Source organism: Lynx rufus, unplaced genomic scaffold (genome assembly GCF_022079265.1).
Source record: "Lynx rufus isolate CCGP_SWC_20201006 ecotype Redwood Valley unplaced genomic scaffold, mLynRuf1.p SCAF_3, whole genome shotgun sequence".
NCBI classification, from domain to species: Eukaryota; Metazoa; Chordata; class Mammalia; order Carnivora; family Felidae; genus Lynx; species Lynx rufus.
The window spans coordinates 52,626,856-52,650,720 of NW_025814845.1; the positions used below are offsets into that span (position 1 = coordinate 52,626,856).

At 35.7% G+C, this 23,865-nt stretch overlaps 1 protein-coding gene across 1 annotated transcript in view; it reads right to left on the reverse strand.

Annotated features, from left to right (window-relative positions):
• Positions 1 to 23,865, reverse strand: part of LOC124521069 (transmembrane protease serine 11G-like) — a 52,263-nt gene that overhangs the window by 26,533 nt on the left and 1,865 nt on the right. The window contains exon 3 of the mRNA XM_047092249.1: positions 1,375 to 1,496. Within this exon, the coding sequence (XP_046948205.1) occupies positions 1,375 to 1,496 (122 nt within the window). The remainder of the gene's footprint in view (positions 1 to 1,374; positions 1,497 to 23,865) is intronic.

Consider the following 23,865-nt stretch of genomic DNA (forward strand, 5'->3'; position numbering starts at 1 on the left):
CTCAAGGTCCATCCATATTGTCTCAAATAGCAAGAATTCCTCCTTTTTTATGGCTGAGTAGTAATCCATAGTGTGTGTGTGTGTGTGTGTGTGTGTGTGTGTGTGTGTGTGTGTGTGTATCTGTATCTATATAATCACATCTTCTTTATTCATCCATAAATAGACACTAAAGTTTTTTGTGGATTTTGGCTACTGTAAATAATTCAGCAGTGAACTTGGGGGTGCATATGTCTTTTTGAATTAATGTTTTTGTTTTTTTTCAGATAAATTCCCAGAAGCAGATTAGCTGATTCATATGGTAAATCTATTCTTAATTTTTTGAGGAACTTTCATACTGTCTTCCATAGTGGCTATACCGATTTATACTCTATCAGTGTATGTGGTTTCCCTTTTTCCACATCTTTGCCAATACTTGTTATTTTATGTCTTTTTATTTTTTTTAATTTATTTTATTAATTTTTGAGAGAGGGTGCAAACAGGGAGGGGCAGAAGGAGAGGGAGAGAGAATCTTAAGCAGGTTCAGTGCCCAGCACGGAGCCAGACACAGGGCTCATCTCACGACCGTGAGATCATGACCTGAGCCAGAATCAAGAGTCAGATGCTTAACTGACTGAGCCCCCTGGTTATCCCTATTTTTTGTCATTTTTATAATAGTCATGCTAGAGGTGTGAGGTGATATCATGGTTTTGATTGCATTTCCCTGATGATTAGTGATGTTGAGTACCTTTTCATGTGCCTGTTAGCTATGTGTATATCTTCTTTGGAAAAATGTCTATTCAGGTCTTCTGCCCTTTCTTAAATTGGATTGTTTGGGTTTCTGTTTTCGAGTTATTTGAGTTCTTTATATATTTTGGATATTACCCCTTATTGTACATATGAGTTGCAAGTATTTCTAACCTATTTTTAAGATCACACGTTCTCAGAGTTATGTGGTTGTCAGTTGTTTCATAATAAAATTATTACCTGTTAACAATAATTCATACATTTAAGCTGTTAATTAGATAATGACAGAATATAATATATCCTCATAAGTTAACCTTGAAGTCAGAATTGCTACTAAAATAAATTTTACCCTCAGTACATTAAATATTAAGCAATATAATAATATGTATTGCATTGTTCAAGAGATAATATTATATGAACCAGTTCAAATTTTAAATGCTAGAAATAATTTTTATACATAAAGGATAATCATTTCCCAAATGTAGATAAGTTTATGCAAATTAATACTGCTTCATATGAAGTATGCATAGATTTATGAAAATTATTGTTGCAATTAAAATTGCACTCTATAATATTAGAAAATATTAGGCTTTGAAATAAATTGAGTGGCTCTTGAAATTTTCAAAATAATACAATGAGGTATATTCTTACCAAATGCCAAAAAATACACAAGGAGACCGATGATTATTGATAGAACCAACACAACAGCTGTGACAATAAGGGCAGTCATCCATGGTTTCAGTGAACTTGTCCTTCTACCCAGTGTTGCTGGCCTTTTGAGAGAGAGTTGTATATTAAAGTCAAATAGAACTTAAGTACTAAAATCTTAGTTTTTCATAGTTTTGATATAGAATTTTTTTTCTCTAGAATTCATGGTTTGCTCATATTACATTTAGTACATTAAATATATTGTTCTATAAAAAAATCGAAAAAAATACTAAAATACTGAATACTAAAAAATACTAAAATACTAAAATACTAAAATACTAAAAAAATACTAAAAATATAACTGATTGACATTTGACTTTGTATTTTGATTTTAGAAAGTCAGAATTTTACTGCAATTGACTACTGTTTCATATACTTCCTGGCCCATCACGCTAGATTTTCTGAAATATGTTTTTCTTTGTTACATGAACTAAAAACATATTTTACTCATGTGGTTCACATCCAAAAAGCCTCAAATAATGAGAGCATCTGGGTCACTCTTCTCATTCTAGCATAAACCCAACAGAGGCTCAAAGTGATTACTAAAGGCTCAAAGTTGGATACAATAAATGATATGGTAATAGCAATGTAATGGGACAGATGGTAGCTATACTTGTGGTGAACATAGCAAAATGCATAAACTTGTCAAATTACTAAGTCATATACCTGAAACTAATATAGCACTGTGTGTCAATAATACTCAAATAAATAATAATAATAATAATAATAATAATAAAACCTTAAAGTTGGGTGTTAGGGGAACTGGAATTAGGACTTTGGCTTTTGGGGCTTTTTTCAGACCTCTGTACTTAATCCCATAATCCTGATTTATATGACAAGTAACCCGTAATGCATATGAAGAATATCTAGAATAGGACAGGTTGAAGAAAAACAATAGAGCTATAAGGAAGAAATAATAGGTAGATCAAAAAGAGATCATCAATATAATGAACAAATAAATAATTATAGCTCAGGACTTTGGACCCAGGAACTTCGTGGTGTGAGAACCACTGGTTTGATGAATATCTATTTCATAGGGCTATAAGATTTCAGACCTGTGATTTTTAATAGATGATATTAGATAAAACAGGCCATATTTACCTGAGTAAATAATCAATTTAAACAAAAATGTTAAGACAATAATAGTACCAGTAGTATGCAAATATGGCAAAAAGCATGAAAGTGGTATGTAAATGACTGATATTTCGGAAAAACAGTGTGGAGGCAGGGGGATGTGACAAAGTTCTGTCCCTATTCCAGAGTCAGGGCCCAAAATCTAAAGGCTAAATCTGGATAATTACAGAATTGAGACAGTCTAGAATAAAACTGGCATGGCTTGTCCAGGAGCATCTGATTCATGGGAGAACTAGGCAGGAATATGTCTCTGAAAGTTAAAGGTACCGGTTCTTGTTCTGTTAAAATTACACATGTAAAAGCAGAAGAAAGAATTACCTTCCCTGGATCGGTGGATGGTTGTGGTAAAGTGGAAAGTAGATCAGCACTAAATAATTGAAGATATCACCTTGGGGTACCTTTTGGCATCAACAATCTGGAAAAAGTGGGGATATTTCTGTATCCTTGTATCTTCACAAAGAAGTTAGAGGCAGTTTCCTCACCCAAGAACCATCAACTTGAGCTCTAATAAGTATCTCAGGTAGCACTGGTTCTGAGTGTTGTTGTGTTTCTGGAAGGAGCTAAAGTTACTCTGGCTTGCCACTCTTACTTTGGTTGGTAGCAAGACAAGAGTATTAAAATCTACAAACATCTGAGGTATCTTTAGAAGAGCTGGGCAAGGAAAGAGCTGATGAAAATATTCACTGCCTTTATTAATAGAAGACCATGGGCAATCATGAACTCATTCAGTTAACATTTACCAAGTTTCTTTGTGTGCCACTTTCTGCTTGGGATTCAAAAGTGAATAAGACATGGTCTCATCTTATAGCAACACATTAAGTAACTACTAAAATACAAGAGATAAATACCATAATGGAATTATGTCCAATAAGCAATGAGAGATGAGTGTATACAAATGGTTTTGCCTTAGAGAACTTATCCTTTGAACAGGGTCTTGGAGGCTGAGGAGGAGGAACTGGTGAGAATGATGTCTACCACAGGCAGAGGGAACAACATAAACAAAGACAAGGATTTCTCAAGGATATACATGAGAAAGTAGAATTTATGAATGAGAATATAGATATACCTAATTAATGCATGTATTAATGCATGTATTCATTAGTTAACTCAGTGAATATTTATTGAGCATTGCTATGTACAAAACAGGGGAATATAATGAAGAATATTCAATAGATCTTCCTCTCAAGGAACTTATAGTCTTATAGAGAAGGATGGCATTGTACCAAATTGCTCCTAGAGCTGTAGAGTATTTCTAAGACAATTTCAGAGAAGGACTAATGATTTCTCTTTGGAGGAAACAGTGGTTGAAAAATAATAATTTTTATTTATTTATTTATTTTAACCATGATAATTTTTTAAAGCTTGAAAATGCTGGACCCATCTTTCCTCTCCCCTGAGTCAGATATGGAAAACCATATTCATAAGGAGGCAATTTAGTTTCAAAACAAAATTCTCCTTGAACTGTTTTACTTCTAACACCAGAAACATCACTAAGAATGAATTATAGTCTTACATACGGGTCATATTGAAAAATTGTGTGAGTACATTTTCTTTGTTTTTTTATTTAGAATTTTTTTTAACATTTATTCATTTTTGAGAGACAGAGACAGAGCATGAGTGGAGTGGGGGGGTGGGTGCAGAGAGAAGGAGACACAGAATCCAAAGCAGGCTCCAAGCTGTCAGCACAGAGCCCGACACAGGGCTTGAACCAATAAACTGTGAGATCATGATCTGAGTGGAAGTCAGACGCTTAACTGACTGAGCCACTCAGGCACTCTGAGTACATTTTGTTAATTATGCAGACATGCCCTAAAATGTATTCTTAAATGTTTTTTTAAAAAATAAAATAATTTTTCTTCCTGATTTTTTTCAGCACTAATCTAATTTTAACTTAAAAATTGATGAAATATCACTGGCTGTTCTAGATTGGTGGAGTTTGTATCTCATAGGTACTTGGCAAATATTCGTCTACTAAACAAAATTATGTGTCATAAAAAAGCAGGCAGCCCTAAACTATTTGTGACCAAAAAAACCCCAAAAAACAAGAAAACACTTTTCAGCAAAGTCTTGCAAGAGATTAATTTCTTCAAATATGGTAGGAGGAGAAATGATCTTAAGCATTTATGTGGGATAGAGATACAATTATAAATTTTGCACTTAAAAATCTCTAAAGGACAATGCTTTCCTTCTCTTGCTTTCCTGGCTTCTCCTTCCCCCTAATCCTTCCAATTCAAAGAATTGAATTTTGGTCAGACTATCCTAGCCAGATGACTAAACAGATTCAGTGTAGTGTAGGAAAATCCAGCCTTAGAGAAACCTTTGACATTCAAACAAACAAAAACACTTAAAGTGACCTCACCTTTGAAATGTTTATGCCAAAGCAAAGATGAGCAGTGACAAAAGTTACTCATTCAACAGGTCAATCACAAAAAGTCAAAGCATTTTTGATCCCTCCCCTCCCTTTGGTTACATTCTGAGTGGCTCATTATCCAGACTGTCTCATGGGGAGGTATTTCTTAACCAAAGCTCAGCAGAAGGGAATGAACTCTCCTTGCTCTTATCAGTGTCAGCCATTTTCTTTCAATGTAACAATTTTTTACCAAGGTACATATTCAGGTCCTTCCCTTTATATAGCTCTCCTACCATCTACTGTTTTCCTGGAGCTTTTAAACATTTTATATAACCATAATATTGTCGCTCAGTGATTCAAAGATGAGAGATAAAGGGTTTTCTTTCTGCCACAGCCATGGCCACATGACTTGAAGGGTTCATGGTCTCTGAAAGAGGTTATTCATTGTAGTTAAGGATGTGGGCTCTGCAGCCGGCCTACCTGATTTCTTATCCTGGCTCCTCCTCTGTGGGACCTTGGGCAGTCCTTCAACCTCTTTGTGCCTCAGGTTCCCTTTACCAAATGCGGGTAATGATACCTATCTTGTGAGATTATTGCAAGGATTAAGTGAGTTAATATACCTAAAGCACTTAGGATAGTAACTAAAACCTAGTGAAGACTTAGGAGTTTTGATTATTTTATTATTTTTATTATCAAAAGCAGCAGACAAAGGATATCAAGCAGATATCCTTGTACATAGATGAGATGGGGTGAACTGGTAGAAAATATGTGCTGGATGGTAGATGTGCCCCTCATGAAGGAAAGAGGTGAGAATTGGTGCCCAGGACCTTGCAATCTGAGTGACAACACTGGCCAGAAACTATGCAGAGACTGGGAAGCCCCTTAGGAGCCTAGAAAAGCCCTGATGATCTCCAGGGAGAGTTCCAGCAGATAAGAGTCTAAGCTTGAGATAAGGGGGGCTACCAGAGCCTTCAAGAGTAATCCCTAGTTTCAGAAGTGGGCATTATCAAATGAACACATTTTGGAGAATCCATAAGGGGAAGAATTACAATAATGGATATGAGAAAATTTCAGACAAGATAATTGAATCACCTGGCTGGGGTTTTAACCCATTGCCTAGGGAAGACAGAACAGTTCTGGAAGAAAGTTGTTGTTGTGTAAGTATCAGGAGGTGATGGTGTTATTATCATAGTAACAGTGGCTTAGCAGTGATGATGATGATTTTAATTGTACCACCAGATATGATGAGACTTGCATAAAATCTGTGATGTGAGTAGAAATACTACAAGTTGTGAAAAAGATTAAATGGAAAGATTTGAGCTTTCTTTTATCTTTCGTGTTCTGACAAGCTGTGTGTCTTGTTTCTATAACTCCACATTATGCAAATAAGGTAGACATAATGTCTCATAAGTGAAAAGTTGACTAATGTCATAATTAACTGGTATTTTAGCTGATAAGAGTTCAGAAGGGGATAATTAAGTTCTGTTCATGAATGCAAATTTGCATGAAGTTCTATAAGAAGCTGTTTCTTGAAGGAAATTTTAATTTTTTTAAGTTTATTTGAATTGAGAGAGTGTGTGTGTAAAAGTGAGTGTGTGTGTACATGTGTGCATACACGCGCGAGTCGGGTAGGGGCAGAGAGGCAGGGAGAGACACTTCCAAGCAGGCTCCACACTGACAGAGTGCAGAGCCCAACGTGGAAGACAAACTCACAAACCATGAGACCATGACCTGAGCTGAAATCAAGAGTAAGATGCTTATCAGGCTGAGACACCCAGGTGTACCCCTTGAAAGAAAATTTAGAGTATTGAGGCAATTAAAACCTGATGAGGACCAAAAAGTTGCATAGGCCATTGGCTTATTGCGTTATTGAAGAGAAGGTGATCGGCCAGAGAAGTACCACACTACTTTGGCCAACACTGGTTCAGTTTTGTTGGTACATTTTCTTGCTCTTATTAATATTTTCAAGTAAGCATCATTTATCCTTAATCATCTCTCTTCCTACTGCTGTTTAATGACAAATTTTGACCTCCACAAGAAGGCAGGGATTGTTTTGAACATTGAAGCATGCACAGATGTATTAGCTACAAATATTTTCTAATGAACAAGTTCTACTGTCACTGTATCTAACCACAGGGAAATATTTATTTCTAAAAATTAAATTTGAAATGTGAAAAGAAAATGAGGCAAAGCCTTTCTTGAGTCAGAAAGAACTATTGAAAGAAAGGTTTGTTACTGCTAGAGAAGTCACATGAGTGCCAAAAGGGGAGAGTAATGATAGGTAGGTAACTTTGACAGCCTTAGTGAATAACTGTCAGGAGTTTTTACATTTAATCAAAACACACTTTGAGCTGCCAGAGCCTTTTGATGTCTTCCTTCCTTCCTTTATTTCTTTAACAACTTTATTGAGATATAATTCACATACCATACAGTTTACTCATGTAAAGTGTAGAATTCAATGGTTTTCATTATATTCACAAAATTAACTATCACCACAATTTTCAAACCTTGTATTACCCCAAACAGAGACTCTGTACCCATTAGCAGTCCCTCTCTATTTTTTCCTAACTCCCTGACTTTAGGCAATGACTAATCTACTTTCTGTCTCTATTGTTTTGTTTATCCCGGACATTTCATATAAACAGAATCAATCATATAACAAATGTCTTTTGTATTTGTCTTCTTTTGCTTAGCATAATATTTTCAAAAGCTATCAATGTGATGGTATGTATCATTTCCATACTGTTTTCCATAGTGGGAGGTAAGACTTCATTTGTTTTCTTTTGCCAAATAATATTCTATTTTATGGGTATGCTATATTTTATTTGTATATTCATCAGGTGATGGACATTTGGATTGTCCCTACTTTTTGGCTATTATGAATCATGCTTCTCTGAGCATTCATGTTCACATTTTTGTCTGGAAATGTGTTTTCATCTCTTTTGCATGCATAGCTAAGAGTGGAATTTCTTGGTCTTATGATAACTCTATGCTTAACATTTAGAGGAACTGCTAAACTTCCCCAAAGTGCCCACACCATTTTACATTCCTATCAACAGTGTAAAAATGTTATAATTTCTTCACACCTTCACTAATCTTTTCTTTTTCCTTTTGCTTCTCCATAGTGGTTTTTCTTTCCGTTTTCTTCCTTCTACTCATTTCTTTTGCTTTGTTCTTATTGTATCACCACCCTCTTTTTAGCTAAGTCTGTACATTTATTATTACACTCTTCCTTTACTTCCCTTTACTTTTTTAAATAACATTTTTAAAAGACAAATATATGTGTTAATAAGATTATTCACAGTTTTCTAGATTACCCACTCTGTGAACCTTGAAATCATAGGACATCTCCCTCTGCACAACTGCTTCACATAGTCAGTCTACCTCTGAATTTTCCTTCCCATTTGTCCCATTCTTTGCATGTCCTTAACATCATCATACTTCAGGCATTCAATGTGTCTCACCTGGACAAACACAGTAGCTATTAATAGATCTCTTCATGCCCAGATAATTTCCCCTCAAATACATTCTACAGTGTTGCTGCCAGAATTGTCTTCCAATTATACACTTGTAATAATGTGATTCTGTCATTCAAAAACCCTTGAATATTTCTCATTGTGTATGCTGTAAGCTCTTTGGGTTAGTATTCATTCATTCGTTCAATCATTCATTGAGGATATATTTATAGAGATCCCACTATGTGCTAAAACTGATTCTGCTGCTGGAAAAACTGTGGCAAAGACCGATAAGTTATCTCCTTTTATGGAGCTCACAAGCTAGTGGAAAGAGGCTGAAAATAAGCCAAAGAATAAGTTTCATCTCATGAAAATAAAGCATATTAATGAATAGAGAGTGGATGCCTAACTGAGTAGTAAGGAGTTGTCCCTGCAGAGATGCCATTTCAGCTGAGAGGTGAATTGTGAAGAAACAGCTTCTAGAAACTTTACTTCTGAGTAAAGAACAACTAGGTGCCAGCAAGTTCCTAAAGCTAGAAAAAGAGTGTGAGCTTGTTGAGTTCTTTAAAGAAATCAGGCCAGGGTGCTGGATCATGATCGGTCCCAGAAAGAGTAGAAGAGGTTCAGCCAGAGGGACAAACAAGTATCAAGTCATGGGACCCCTTGAAGGCAATGCCAAACACTGATAATTCAAAGTGTCATAGAAACCCACTGGACAACTTTAAATATAGGAAGAACATGATATAATTTAGATTTTTAAGAGTCTTTCATTTGGTGTGTCTAGCTTAATTCTGGGTTTTTAGTGGATAGTACTTCTCTTCATATGTGTTATTCTGTTTCTTACATTCACCCATTCCTGTTTTGCTCACAACACTTCCTCTGCCTAAAATATCCTCTCTTCCCCTGTATTTCTAACCTCCTCTTTTCACAGCTGCTGGTATTTCCATTTCTGGAAACCTTTCGATGTGCTACTCCAATGCCTTCTCCCTCCTCTAAGGGCCAGTTCCTTTCACTGCGATCCTACTCCAGTTAGCAGCCACCTTGAAGTTTCCTCTACTGCGTTGTTGCTATTTTGTTGGGTTGGTTGTGTTCTATTTCATGTTCTGGTTGTTTGTGTCACTTTGTCCTTCACCCTACCTCAGCTGTCCAGCAAGGTTATGTTCTATATCTTGTTATTACCAATAACTTCAATTTCTCCACAATCTAAATTTTAATCAACCAGCTCTGCAACTACCACCACTCTTTTTTTTCCAGCTCATTACCTTAGTACCCTGACTTCACCCCCACTGGTACTGACAATACATGGATCCTACTATCTTTTCACTGTCTCCCATCACCCTCATGGTGACATTGCTCTCTTACTTGGCATAAATCCCATGGTCTCTAATTATACTCATTCCTGGCATACATCTTTCATCCTGTAATCTTCTCTCTGTCATAATCATCTAACAAAACTCCAACCCTGTTTAAATACAACTTTATACCTACTCTGTGTTTATACAAATATGGCTGGGAAAAAAATACCCAATTTTGCTGATGAGTCTCATTGTAAATGCAGGAGCACTAACCTCAAGTTGGCCTCAGTGCTTCCTTGCCATAATACTCATTTAGTTATTCTTTCTTTCTCCCAGTGTGAGAAATAGATAGTTATTCATACCTTGTCTTTTCAAATCTTCAATACCTCCTCCTTCATCCTCACCCTCAGCTAGTGGCCTTAAAACAATTTCACTGAGGAAATAGAAATAATCAGAAGAAAGCATCCACCAACACATCTGCCACCCCTATTGTGCTTTTTTATCTCTTATTTCTGTGCCCATCTGTGTTCTCTGCCTTTCTTCTTGTTATAACAATACTGTTTAACACAGTGTTTGGCCCAAAGTGGGCAATAAATTCTGGTTTATTCATTGAACTGTTCTGTTCAAAACATTGTTCTGTTTTCTGCAGAGACAATGAAATTTAACTGAAGGGCATATGGGATAAGGAGTGAAAACATTGGGTTCTAGTCTTATCCCCCTACAATCTGAGAGAATCACTTTGAAAAGATGAAGTCAGGAATTAAGACAATTGTCTAGATAATTTCTCCTAATTGCCCAGAGAGTTTTCTCAATATCCCACTCAGCTGTATAATCTGGTCTGGATGTGATCTGTCACATATTTGAAAGTTCTCTGGGTTGCTGTGGCCTCATGAGGAAGAAAGAAGCTGACAGTAGCGTATTTATTGGATTGTATCTTAATGCATGTATTGTGCACTATTATGGGTCAGGCTTTTAATAAGATGTTTGAAGACAATACCGTGTTACAATATTTTACACATTTTTACATGATATTCCATCTCTTCTAGATAATTCTGCATGTATCACACAGTCTTCAACAGAAAACAAGCAATATTTCTCACATTACTTTTTTTTTTTTTTTTTAAAGAGATTGCTTTGGTCACAGCAGCCTTACCAGCTTTCTGAAGAGAGGTTGCATGTATGGGGTGGAAAGAGCCCAGGTCGTTTTCAGACAAAATGCCTTTGCTCTCACTAGTCACATGACCTTGCCTCATTTATTACAGCCTGAGTTTATTAATCTGGAAAATGCAGATGACCCCTACAGAGATATAAGAATGAAGAGCTAGTAAATTCTCACTTGATATTAGCTCTTGCTATCAGACTTGGATGAGGAAGACTGGTTGACCCTGCTGAACAAAATGGGATGGCTTAAAAAGTATAAAAAAAGAAAAGAAAAGAAAAGAAAAGAAAAGAAAAGAAAAGAAAAGAAAAGAAAAAAGAAAGAATGAAAGAAGAGAAAAATATAAACACTCTGTTCTGACCAAGGCAGTCCAGCCACTGCATAGAAATCACACTCATTTGGGAGATTCCTGTCTATGTGATAACTGAGTGTACAGACAGTTCTCTTGTCCCCAGTTTCCTATGACTCATCCTCACATTTCAGTGGCAAAATACCTGCCACAGGGTGACTGTATTACTTCAGTTAAATATAAATGGCATTTGTATATATATGATAAGCTATCTTAATTGTTGGGAGTTCTTTCTGTCTGTGTTTGATAAATTTGCACAGTGTAATCAGAGCCTCGTGGAGGTGGTTCTAGAGAGTCTTAGGGCCCCTGAGAAGATAGGGAGTGGTCCTTTAGTCAAGGATGCCCCACCTTATTTCAAACAGGTTTGGGAGAGCGGAGGGTGAGGTAGAGGGTGGAAGGGTGAAGCACAGGTCACCCTAACAATAATAATAATGATAATAGCTTTAATTTATATAGCACTTTATAGTTTTTAAAAAGCTTTATCATACCCCGTAACACTTGATCTGCACCCCCATCCCATAACTTTGTAAAGTTCACATGGTATGATTTGCCTATTTTTCAATTGAGGCTATAAAGATTTACCCAAGAACATAAAAGTACTAACTATTGGAGCCCACCTAGGTTCCTCGTCTTCTACCTATGAACATTTTTCTCTGTGGAACACAGGTTCTAATCCAAAATTACGACAGCAATGACCAGTGGGGTATGTGAGAAAAATAGAAACCTGGGAAAAGGAAGGGAAATTTTGTTGAGCAGAACTGTATGAAAAAAAAAAGCAATTTCATTTTCAGCCCAAATCCAAGGATCTGGAAGAACACCAAGACTCAGAAAAATAGTACATGGCAGCACTTAAGAGCTTCTAGTATTTTGCGTAGTAACCAGGGCAACCAAAGCCTTACAGTGGAGCTGTTCAGCAGACCATGTGGGAGAGGCATGCCTTAGTCACATGTCTTACGACAGTGAGGTCACCGACTATCTGGGCTATGACCTTCAGGGAACCCAAAAAAGCAGTAGAGGACAGAAAATGATTTTTCCTGTTGGAGGGAACTAAAATCCTTTGTGGAAGAGACTTAATTCGCTTATAAGTGGGACATTTATAAGCCATTCTATGGAGTCTATTCTCAGAAACCTAAGTAAGAATCTAAGTCAAAGAAGTATAACAACCCCCTAGAAAATCACCTAGTCATTTGTTACACGTGTGTGTCTGGCATAAGGGTCATGATCAAATAAATCCTAACACACTAAACTGTCTTCTAATTGGCACCTTCACTGGGGTCCATTAGCAATGATAACCTTTCACATTTGTAATCTTTTGTAGTTTTCATGGTGTTTATCTGAAATATTGGTACAGCAATAAAAACAGGTCTTGTGTATGGTCCAAGGACACATTGCTATTAACTAGAGGAATTTTCATTTAGGTGTTCTGACTCCAAACCCAGTGTTTCTTCCCTGCTATTTGCTCTAAGCTGCTATTTATTTTGTAAGGGGAACATTTCAGTAATCTGGATTTTAATTTATTAGTTCTTCATAAAATAGAGATTATTTAGAGGGCATAAGAATATTTTGCCAGAGAGTTGATATTTGAGCTTGAATTGCAAAAATTATAGAAGATTCCATTTGATAAACTTGAAAGGACTGGAAAATTCAGGTAGTTACAATCAAAGCAATATTTAGCCCTAGTAATTATAAAAAAGCATCAACCATGAAACTTAAAAATCAAAATTTCCCCTGCTGTGTTTATGATTTTATTTTTATGTATGCTGAAGTATGTAAGTACCCTCTATAATAAACCCATAATGAGCATGTGTTTTAAAAAGTAGGGCTTCTAATTTGCATTTTCTTGAGGATTTCAATGTGGTCAAAGCTAAAACTTAACACCTATTACATTAACTAAATAAGGAGGCTTTCTGTATTGTGACTCTAACGACCCCAGTCTACAATTGCCACTTCCCTATGTACATAAAATGTACTCATCTTCAAGAACTCACTCAAGTGCTGTGTTTGAAGTGTTCATATTCTGTCCTGCTTAAAATTCATTGTTCTTTTTTCGAATGATTTTCAAATTTTAGTTGCAATCATCACAATTTTTTTTTTGCCATAAGCACTAATATCTCAAGGTAATTTCCTTACATTTTTAAATGAACTCATTTTTTTTTCATTTTTTTTTTCAACTTTTATTTATTTTTGGGACAGAGAGAGACGGAGCACGAATGGGGGAGGGGCAGAGAGAGAGGGAGACACAGAACCGGAAACAGGCTCCAGGCTCTGAGCCATCAGCCCAGAGCCCGACGCGGGGCTCGAACTCCCGGACCGCGAGATCGTGACCTGGCTGAAGTCGGACGCTTAACCGACTGCGCCACCCAGGCGCCCCTAAATGAACTCATTTTTAATATAGCCAATCCCTAAGCAATAATATCCACCAAATGCTGAGTATGACATAGTAGCTTTATCTTCTCTATCATACATTAAAATAAATCCTACCTAAAGTCATTTCATTTGTCACCAGCAGTATGGGTACTGGTCTTTCAGGTAATTTTGCTGAAGTGCATTGATTATACTTGTACTTAACATTTATTCAATTTTAAATTGTATTATATTCATTACTACTTATTGTTCTTCCAATCATCCCCTTACCAGAAATCAGGTTTCCTTTATTCCCCTACCATGTACCCAGTTACAAGTCTTGTCCTTGGTAGGAATTGAATACGTTCATTGTTATTGTTGAAATAAACTAACATTGAGCTCATCTTATTATTACTTAGATCTTTTGTTTGCATAAGAAATTTTCTCAGTATCCACTTACTATAACCCCTGTGTATGAGTCTGAAATTCTATGTGGTTTATTTACCAGAACTGAGGATTAAGTTTGCATTTTAACTCAGTAATATGCCAATATCTAGGAAAATTGGAAGGAGTTTTTTCTTAGATGGCTAGTGAACTGGGAGACAGAAAAACTTTGCCGTGAATCTGTGAAATAAGATTAATTGCGGATGGACTGGGCAATAGTACTTTCAGACTACAAACTTCCCTTCCATAAGTCTATAAAATAAAATAATTATTGCACACTACTTATTCCTATAGGGACATTTAAAATATTGTACTATGCCAACACTGTAAAAAATAATAAATAAAAACCCCCCAAAATAAAAAAAACCCACTTTGTGTTTTACTTAAATTGCACACCAGGAGGAGAACTCTTCTTTTAAAAACTGCCTTGTTTGTATAAATTGTGTCTTTTTCACTGTTTTAAGTTATTTGATACCAAGCATTGATAAAAAGCTGATACCTTTGCTTGCAAAGTTCTTGGAGCTAACAGATTAGATAAATCAGTATCACATGATCTTAGTTTATTTTCATGTTTTGCTTTTGCATTTTTGCATGAGATATTCACTTCCTAAAAATGGCATGTAGACATCATCACAGGAAACACTAAATAATTTGACTACTTTTTTTTAAAGGAGAGGAAAGTGAAAAATAATAGATCAAATCTTCTATTTATCAATTTTTCATAAATAAAAGGAAAGTCAAATGGCAAATTTTAAGTTATATGTTCCAAATATGAAAGGAATAGGTAGGTTGGCTTACAAACATGAATTTAAAACATTCAATATGCATTAGCAGTTTTACTTTACCATTTAAAAATGATTATTCCAAATTGTGGAAAGAGCCTAAATGTCCATCAACTGATGAATGGATAAAGAAATTGTGATTTATATACACAATGGAATACTACATGGCAATGAGAAAAAATGAAATATGGCCTTTTGTAGCAACGTGGATGGAACTGGAGAGTGTGATGCTAAGTGAAATAAGCCATACAGAGAAAGACAGATACCATATGGTTTCACTCTTATGTGGATCTTGAGAAACTTGACAGAAACCCATGGGGGAGGGGAAAGAAAAAAAAAAAAAAGAGGTTAGAGTGGGAGAGAGCCAAAGCATAAGAGACTCTTAAAAACTGAGAACAAACTGAGGGTTGATGGGGGGTGGGAGGGAGGGGAGGGTGGGTGATGGGTATTGAGGAGGGCTTTTGGGATGAGCACTGGGTGTTGTATGGAAATTGTATGGAAAACAATTTGACAATAAATTTCATATATTGAAAAAACAAAACAAAAAAAACAAACAAAAAAATGATTATTAAGTTTATACTTATACCAGGTACTTCTGGTAACTGAGATTATGGCAGTGAACAATCCACGTACTGTGTCAAATTCATTACTGTACTTTTAGCACATGGAATATGGTAGGTGGTCAATAATTTTCTTAATTGAAATAATAGGAAGAAAGGAAGACTCAAAGAGGAATCTTAACAAAGACTGACTAACATTTAATATATGGGCAAAGAATGAAGTCTGAAAACCACAGAGGAAAATAAAGAGGAAAGTAAAGTGTGATATGATGATGAAAGAGGATATTCAAGGAAGGATTGATCCACAGTGCAATACACTGTTGAGAAATCAAATATGATAAAAATGTAGAAACCCATTGGGTTAAGCAGTAGTGAATCACTGGTGACTATGACAGGAAAAGGAACAGAGTAGTGGCATTATAAACAAAATGTCAGTGGACTTGAGGATAAATTGGGAGTGAGGAGACAGAAAGGCAGATGTAAACGTTTTCCCCCCATGAATTTGACTATGGATGGGGAGATAGTAAGTCATCAAGGCATATGGGTTGATGGAGGATTTTTTCCCCCTTGTGAATGGGACAGTTTTGACTATGCTTACAATGGTGTTAACAAGCCAGCAGAGATCCTGAGGTTGGGTGGATATTTGAAGGATCCTGGATTCTAAACTCTTAGGTTCCTACATATAAAATTGCTATTTGTGGAGGCCAAAAGTGTTCATGTATTGACGTTTTCATATGGCTTAACCTAGAATGAAGAATTTGGACACACTGTAGGCATCCAGTTAGAGTATGAATGGATGTAGGTAGGTTTGTTGGTTCAATGTCAGGAAGTTGAAGGAATTCTTTTCTAATTGATAAATCACATTCTCTGTTTGAAGTAGTAGACACATGAAAGGACAGGTGGTGAGAATTGGAAATTTGGAGAGGCTGGAGGAGGTAGAAATAGCAGTGGAAAATGGGAGTACAGACTAAGGGGATGTAGTAGGAGTGCTGGAGAGAGCTGAATCCTAGATGAATTGGCACCTCTTGTACATTTGTGAATTTTCTGGTGTGGGCAGGGGTGAGCCACTGTTCAGACAATTATATTCTCTCTAGAATTTATCCAGGTGTGAATGATGAAAGAAAAAAAGGACAATAGAATTTAGTGGAGTTTGCCATCATTAAAAAATTTATTGGGGCGCCTGGGTGGCGCAGTCGGTTAAGCGTCCGACTTCAGCCAGGTCACGATCTCGCGGTCCGGGAGTTCGAGCCCCGCGTCAGGCTCTGGGCTGATGGCTCAGAGCCTGGAGCCTGTTTCCGATTCTGTGTCTCCCTCTCTCTCTGCCCCTCCCCCGTTCATGCTGTGTCTCTCTCTGTCCCAAAAATAAATAAACGTTGAAAAAAAAAATTTTAAAAATTTATTGAAATGATGAATACAAGGATCACAAGCAAAACAAAAACCTGTGTGTGTGTGCGCACGCATGTGTGTGTGTTGGGGATGGCAACTAATAGGTATGAAGAATTCACAGATTAGAAGAGCCAATGAATAAAAAAAAACCCTTATGCACTAGAAATAACTAAGACTTTAAGAAGGAAGGTTAGAATACAAATAGTTGTCCAAAGTTATGATTCAGAAAGGTAATTCCAAGTCATGACCAAGTCTAGGGTGTGGACATGAGAGTAGTATTTGAAGACAATATTCTAGAGATGAGAAGATCGAGGAAATAAATGACCAGGATGTTGCAGATGAAGCACAAAGGTAGTGATGTTACCTAGAGTAAATGTAGGACTTGAAGTAGAGGAAGAGATGGGGAAGCAAGTGCCGGGGAGCCTGGGTGGCTCAGTCAGTTAAGTGCCTGACTCTTGATTTCAGCTCTGGTCATAATCTCATGGTTTGTGGGTTCAAACCCAGCGTCAGGCTCCATGCTGACAGCACAGAGCCTGCTTGGGATTCTCTCTCCCCTCTCTCTGCGCCTCCCCTGCTTGTGCTGTCTCTTTCTCTCTCTCAAAATAAATACACTTTACAAAAAAAAAAAAAGGGGGAAGCAAGTGCCAGTCTTCAGTAAAGAGGGGGCGTACTCATGGGTCCATAAGGACCATGATGAGAAAAGAAAGAGGGCAGAGAGCAAACTGTGTGAGCCTCAGAGGAAAAAGGCAGTTTTCAAGGGTGTTTACAAGGGTGTGGAGAACTATGGTCTGAGGTGGCAGTAAAGAGTGAGGAGGACCAAGACTAAATCTTCAGTAATAAACCCTTAGTTGAGATGGTTGTAAAAAAATAACGTGTCTTGAGGAAAGAATTATATTTCAGTTTTATAGGGATATAGAGAATACGCAGAGAAAAAAGAAGGTTAGGATGTAGAGCAGTTTGTTAATGAAGGGATGGCATTCCAAAAATTGTGAAAATGCACAAGATAACTTATCCTAAGGAAATAATTTCAAATTGTGCAAAAATTATCCAGAAGGATGTTCATTATTACAGTGTTGTTTACGATATGTGTATCCATTTTACTATGATTGAAAAATTAAAAAACAAAAACAAATAGAGGTTTAAATTAGAGATAATGTATCATGACATCATCCTGTAAAAATACTTAGCTATAGAAAAACAGATGTTTGTATCTCATTAAGTCTTATTTTTTAAAAGTGTTGATAAAAAAGAAAATACAAATGTATATCGATGTATAATGTGAGTGTGTTCTGGTAAACCTAATTTAAACTTGGAATTTTGCTACTTCAGATATACTAATTACTCTTACTCAGTTTAGGGGCCATCTGTCTTCTCTCTCTCTCTCTCTCTCTCTCTCTCTTTTTTTTTTTTTTTTTTTTGGTATCTTGTCCTAGCCCTACATTGACAGTCCTGAATTCCTAGAGCCCAAAAGATGAGGGAAATTACAGAAGATAAGGGAAATATGTTGTTTAAATGACAAGCTTGGTTTCCAAATTAAAAATCACCTGAGGGGAGCCTGGGTGGCTCAGTTGGTTAAGCATCAGACTTCAGCTCAGGTCATGATCTCGCAGTTTGTGAATTCAAGCCCTGCATTGGGCTCTGTGCTGACAGCTCAGAGCCTGGAGCCTGCTTCGGATTCTGTGTCTCCCTCTCTCTCTGCTCGTCCCCTGCTTACACTCTGTCTCTGTCTGTCTGTCTATCTGTCTCTGTCTCTGAAAAATATTTAAAAAACAACAACAAACCTTGACAGAGTCTTTTTATGCCTATTGTTATAAAACCCAAACTTGATTTTTACAATCAATGTGGGAGAGAACTTAAAATCCATTGGTGGGTGTTACTACATGAAAAGAGACTCTAGGTGGTTGCCAGAGGCAGTAAGGGAGGGCAGAAGAAATGAATGAAGTTGGTCAAAAGTGGTCAGACTTCCAGTTATAAAATAAATAAGTCATGGAGATGTAATGTATAGCAAGGAGACTATACTGCCTATTTGGAAGGTGCTAAGAGAGTAGATCTTAAAAGTTCTTATCACAAGAAAAAAAATTGTAACTGTATGGTGATGGATGTTTACTAGACTTATTGTGATCATTTCACAATATAGACAAATATCAAATCATTATGTTATACACCTGAAACTAATGTAATATTGTATGTTAATTATGTCTTAATTTAAAAAAAAGAAAAGAGACTCTTATATGTCTGTGAGGCAAAGAGAAATGTAAAATTATTCAGAACCTCATTGTAGGAATGTGATAATCCAAGGAATCTATTTCATAGTTACTCAGTTTTAGGAAAGAAAATAAGGACTAAAAATTATAAATCTATTTACACCTGTTTATGCCACTATATCTAAATACAGAGTGGCTTACTAGAAAAGTAAACAAAATTTTCTGTGTGAAAGAGTCTTTGAAAGTGACATGAAATCCAGCTAAGTCAAATGGAGAAGTTCCAAATAACCAAACCTGATAAGTTGTTAGTCCCATATAAATTTGAAGAACAATCAAACAGCTCAATTAACATATTACATGCCAAGAATTCTACTAGGTGCTAACATGTACAACAAAGAATAGATATATTTTCTTCACATTACCCACAGGTGACAAAAACTAATAAACATTTACCTGTATATTTCAAATGGAGAAAATCTTCTGAGATTTAACTACACTGAGGCATGGATTTCCAAAGGGAAGAACAGAGATAGTTTTTCAATACCTCCCCCACCCATCCAAACACCCGTACCCCTTATTACTTCTGGGAGCCACAAAACTAAGAAAAACCAAAACAAATATGGCAAAAATCTATACAGTAGATATAATCAGTTATCTGAATATGGATAGGGGCAATAGAATTTGTAAGGATTTTGGACTTGGAGGGGAAAATTTTGAAAATCTTAAGAATATAAAATAATAGGAATGGAGAGGTCTAAATGGTTTCCTGGTCAGTTGATCAGAGGTAGGTCTTCTGCTTTTCCTAGATTTTTACTTCAGTTTGTTGTTCCTGTCTCTATCCCTTTATGTCACTTTCATTTCTTTATGGTAGGTTTCTTTAACCAGCCATAATACACAATTGACATTTACATAACCCTTAAAAGAAGCAATAAAACTGTGTGTTTATTCATCCCTATGCCTCTGATGTCCCAAATGGTGACTAGTACATAGTAATTCTTGAATAAATTGAGGACTGTTAATTGAATAGCATATTGAAGAGCAAATAATAATAATAATAATAAATTAATTAATTAATTGGATTATCTTTATCATATGGAGTCACCACTTTTCCCCCTACAGAATGGAGAAAATTTTAAGTAAAAATAAAAATAATATTAATAATGATCATCATCCCACTTCTATTACATTCCATTTAAAAAGTGAATCCTAATGTGTGCCAGTTCTAGAAATAAGATCAATTAAGTGTGAAAAGTTGTTTTTGTTAATTTCATGTTGTCTTTTAACAACCTAAAGTTATTAATGTGTAGCTCTATGGGGAGCAGGCAGAAAGATGAACATTTTGAATGACTATTGAGAATTAAATCTGTTGGGAGACTGTGATCCAGAAGTCCATGTGTGCTTAATTGAGTTTTATACACAATATTCAATTATCACCAACAAAGGAAATAGTGCAACTCTAGAAAAACAGTATTAGGAAAGATATTTGTAATTCCCTCATTATTTTGAGTAATTTGTACTAATTGACTCATATTTGCAAATAAATAATTAATGTTAAAAATATAGAAAAATGCCGAATGGATTAGACAGGGGAGTGGGAACTAAAAAACGTCTAAGATTTATTTTCCATAGACTTCCTTTCAAATCTATTAAATACAAAAATATTAGGATTATTTTTTTGCTCTTATTTTATATTCTTGTGTATACATTATTCTTATATTGTTCTTTAACTTTTTATTTTAAAAAGCAAAAAAAAAGTCTCAAAGGACATTGTTCCCTTTTTTTTTTTTTGAGTTTCAATGATGTTGATCAATTTCAGAATGGGGGTAAAATACAATACTTGCTCTACAACTTGTATATTTCCTGTATCTTCAATGTGTCAACTGAATGCATGATTTGGAAAGATCACAAACAGCATTAGATATTCTAGAATCTGGATACATGCAAGAATTGCCCCATCCTTTCACTCATACAAATTTACACAATGTTACCCCAGACTCTGTTTCTCCTTCCTGTCTCTGTGACTATCTCATTTTCACATTAAAATTTCCAATAAAAATCCAACTTGTTAAACCTTTCAAATCCTAAATATGAAATTGTTAGCATGGTTTCCTGAAATGAAAAACACTAACACGACCGTATTGTCTTCAACAACAGCCAAGGAAAAGAAAAACCTATTCAATTTCCAGTTCGCGATAATTTTCAGAAGTAGAAACCACAACCTGAAACAAATCTGTCAAACATGAAATAAAGTTAAACTTACTGATACATCATACTCTGCTGAGAACGCAAACTTCTCCACCTCCGTGTTTAAGATTTCTTGTCAAATGAGTAGCATCCTGGGCATTCTTTCAGACTTGTAAGCTAACTAAAGAAAGAATGCTTAAGGATTTAGAATAAACTAGTTTAACAAGTTGGGATGGGTACATTTTAGCCAATAGTAGGGTTTGAAGTGAAGAATCACTTGATAAGTCTTTGTTGCAGGAAGTAAGAATTTCCTGGCTTTGGCTAATGAAAATAAATGAGAAACAGTATCGCCTACAAAACCTAAGCAACACCCTTGAAAACTTGGAGAAGTTTTGTATTTGTCTTTCAAGAGGTGTCACTCTTCCTTCTGAGTCACTACAGGTCTAGTCCTCAGGCCCTGCTCTTCCTCTCTTTCAGAAGCAATCGTGAAACAAGACCAAAGGTTTTTGTAAAACATTTGATAGCCCTTGACTTTTTTTTTTCTCAGTGCAATGGTACCTGTACTCATTATGCCTGGCCCAGTGGTTCATTTGTGTGTATTCTAAAGGGGAATCCAGCTTCAAGGTAGAAAAATGAAAATATATTTGTGCCGACTGCCATTTTAAAAGGCTTCACCAGCTGATCATACTCTCTTTCATATGCTCTTTGTAGCTACGGCTGCATCTGCCTTCTTTGACTTTGAGTTTTCGTTTCTGTTTATCAAGTCCTTTTTTTTTTTCCTATTGTGTCTTTGCCCACGTGCCTAAAATATCCTTTCCCTTCTTTCTTGCTCTCAATTCAAAATCCACCTCACTGTAAGATTCAAGTAATTTAATTAGAATCCGTCTACACAGAGTCCCGAGACTTTGAAAGCCTACATTCTCGGATGACTCCTCCAGATTTCCCTGGTTCTCACACTATCTGAGCAACCCCTCACCCATGCTTTCCCTTCAAGCTGGCATCTAGTTTTACTTTTTCTTATTTTCAGGTCTATGGATCCATCTCTCCTGTTAAAGAGTGAAACATTTGAGGCTAGAAACTTTGATGTCTTTGAATGAAAATGCACTTATCAGCACCTCTGCAAACACTTGGACATGTGGTACTGTCTTTCTTTTATAACATTGATTTGACAATCCACATTCACTCACATTTCCATCCCTCTTTTGTTTTGAAAAAAAGTTTTTGGCAAGACAGGAACACACAATAATTACAATTGATAAGTGATATATGGACAAAATGTTCAAATTAGCTAATAAATAAAAATTCTATATCTTTGCCAATTTTTATATTAATGAGTAACAAATTCCTATAAACTTAACCACTTAAAACAACAGCCATTTGTTATCTGTTTTTATTCTGCTGATCAGAAGTCTGGGCAAGTTCAACTTTGTTCTCTGCTTTCTGTCTCATGGGTGGAAAGCAAGGTATGAGCTCAGCTAGGTTCTTTTGTGGAAGCTATGGAGGTAAATCATGTTCCGGCTCATTCCAGTCATTGGCAGAATTAAGTTCCTTGCAGAAAGGCTAAGTTCCCTGTTCCTTTGCTGCCTGTCAGCTAAGACTGCTCTGCTCCTAAATGCTATCTGCAATTGATACACAGTTCTTTCCATCTTCAAGCAAGAAATAGTGTGTCTTCTCATACTTAGAATCTCTGACTTTTCTTCTACCAGAAAGAGAAATTCTCTACTTCTAAAAGATTAGATTAAACCTACCTGGAAAACCTCCTTTTTTATTAATTCAAAGTCAACTGATCAGTAATCTTAATCATATCTACAAAGTTCCTTTTGCCATGTAATGTAACATTATCATGGACATGTGTATCTCATTTTATTTACAATGAGATTAGGACAGAAGATCTTGGAGGACCATTTCAGAATTCTGCCTACCTACCACAACATTAAAAGAAAATATTATTTTCTATCCTTTAACCTATATGTTTAATAATGTTAGTAGATTTTAGTGAAAATTTAACATCATATACTCTGGGAATATGGTCAGTTGGTATAACAGTTTCAGAAAGCACACTTGCTAAAAATGATGGGGGTGGGGAAGCTTCTATGCAAAAGGGTTCATTTGCGATGCAACATTACAGTGTATTTAAAGGACTAGCGGTACATTTTTAAAAACTGAAGTGAAGAATGGCAAAAGGAAGAAGCCAAGATGGGAGATTAAAATGGAAAATAGGAAGAGTATAATCATGAAATTTTTTAACATCAAGAAAATGGATTTTGTTTTTTACTCTATAGGTGAAGGTCTCTTAATTTATTTTAATTCCATGTCTATCTTTGGCTGTGGATCCCTTCTCCTAAAAATGTGTGTTTTTTTTAGATGCATAAAATAGAATACACAGAATTAGAGGGAAACCAATATACAGTAGTATAGTTATGGGAAAATTTTTAAATTTGTGACAGAGTAATAAATATGTTTTTCCATTAACATATTAAATCACAGGATTTAGCAATGTTGAATAACATAGTTTCAAAGCTGTGATGAGCATAACATATTTTGATAAGTATGTAACAACGTTAAATGTAGTAAAAATATCTATAATCTCTCTTGGTGACAAAGTCACTGATATAACTTATGTTACTATTTTTATTTTTGTTTTTTTGGGTTTTTTATGCCTATTTTATAATAGAAAGAAATAAATAGCAAATTTCTGTTAAAAGTTAGTGAAAATAAAGTTAAGATTTTTTTTTCTATCCAAGTTGTTGGGCTCTAAATTAAGTAAGTATCTCTTCTGTAGGAGATGG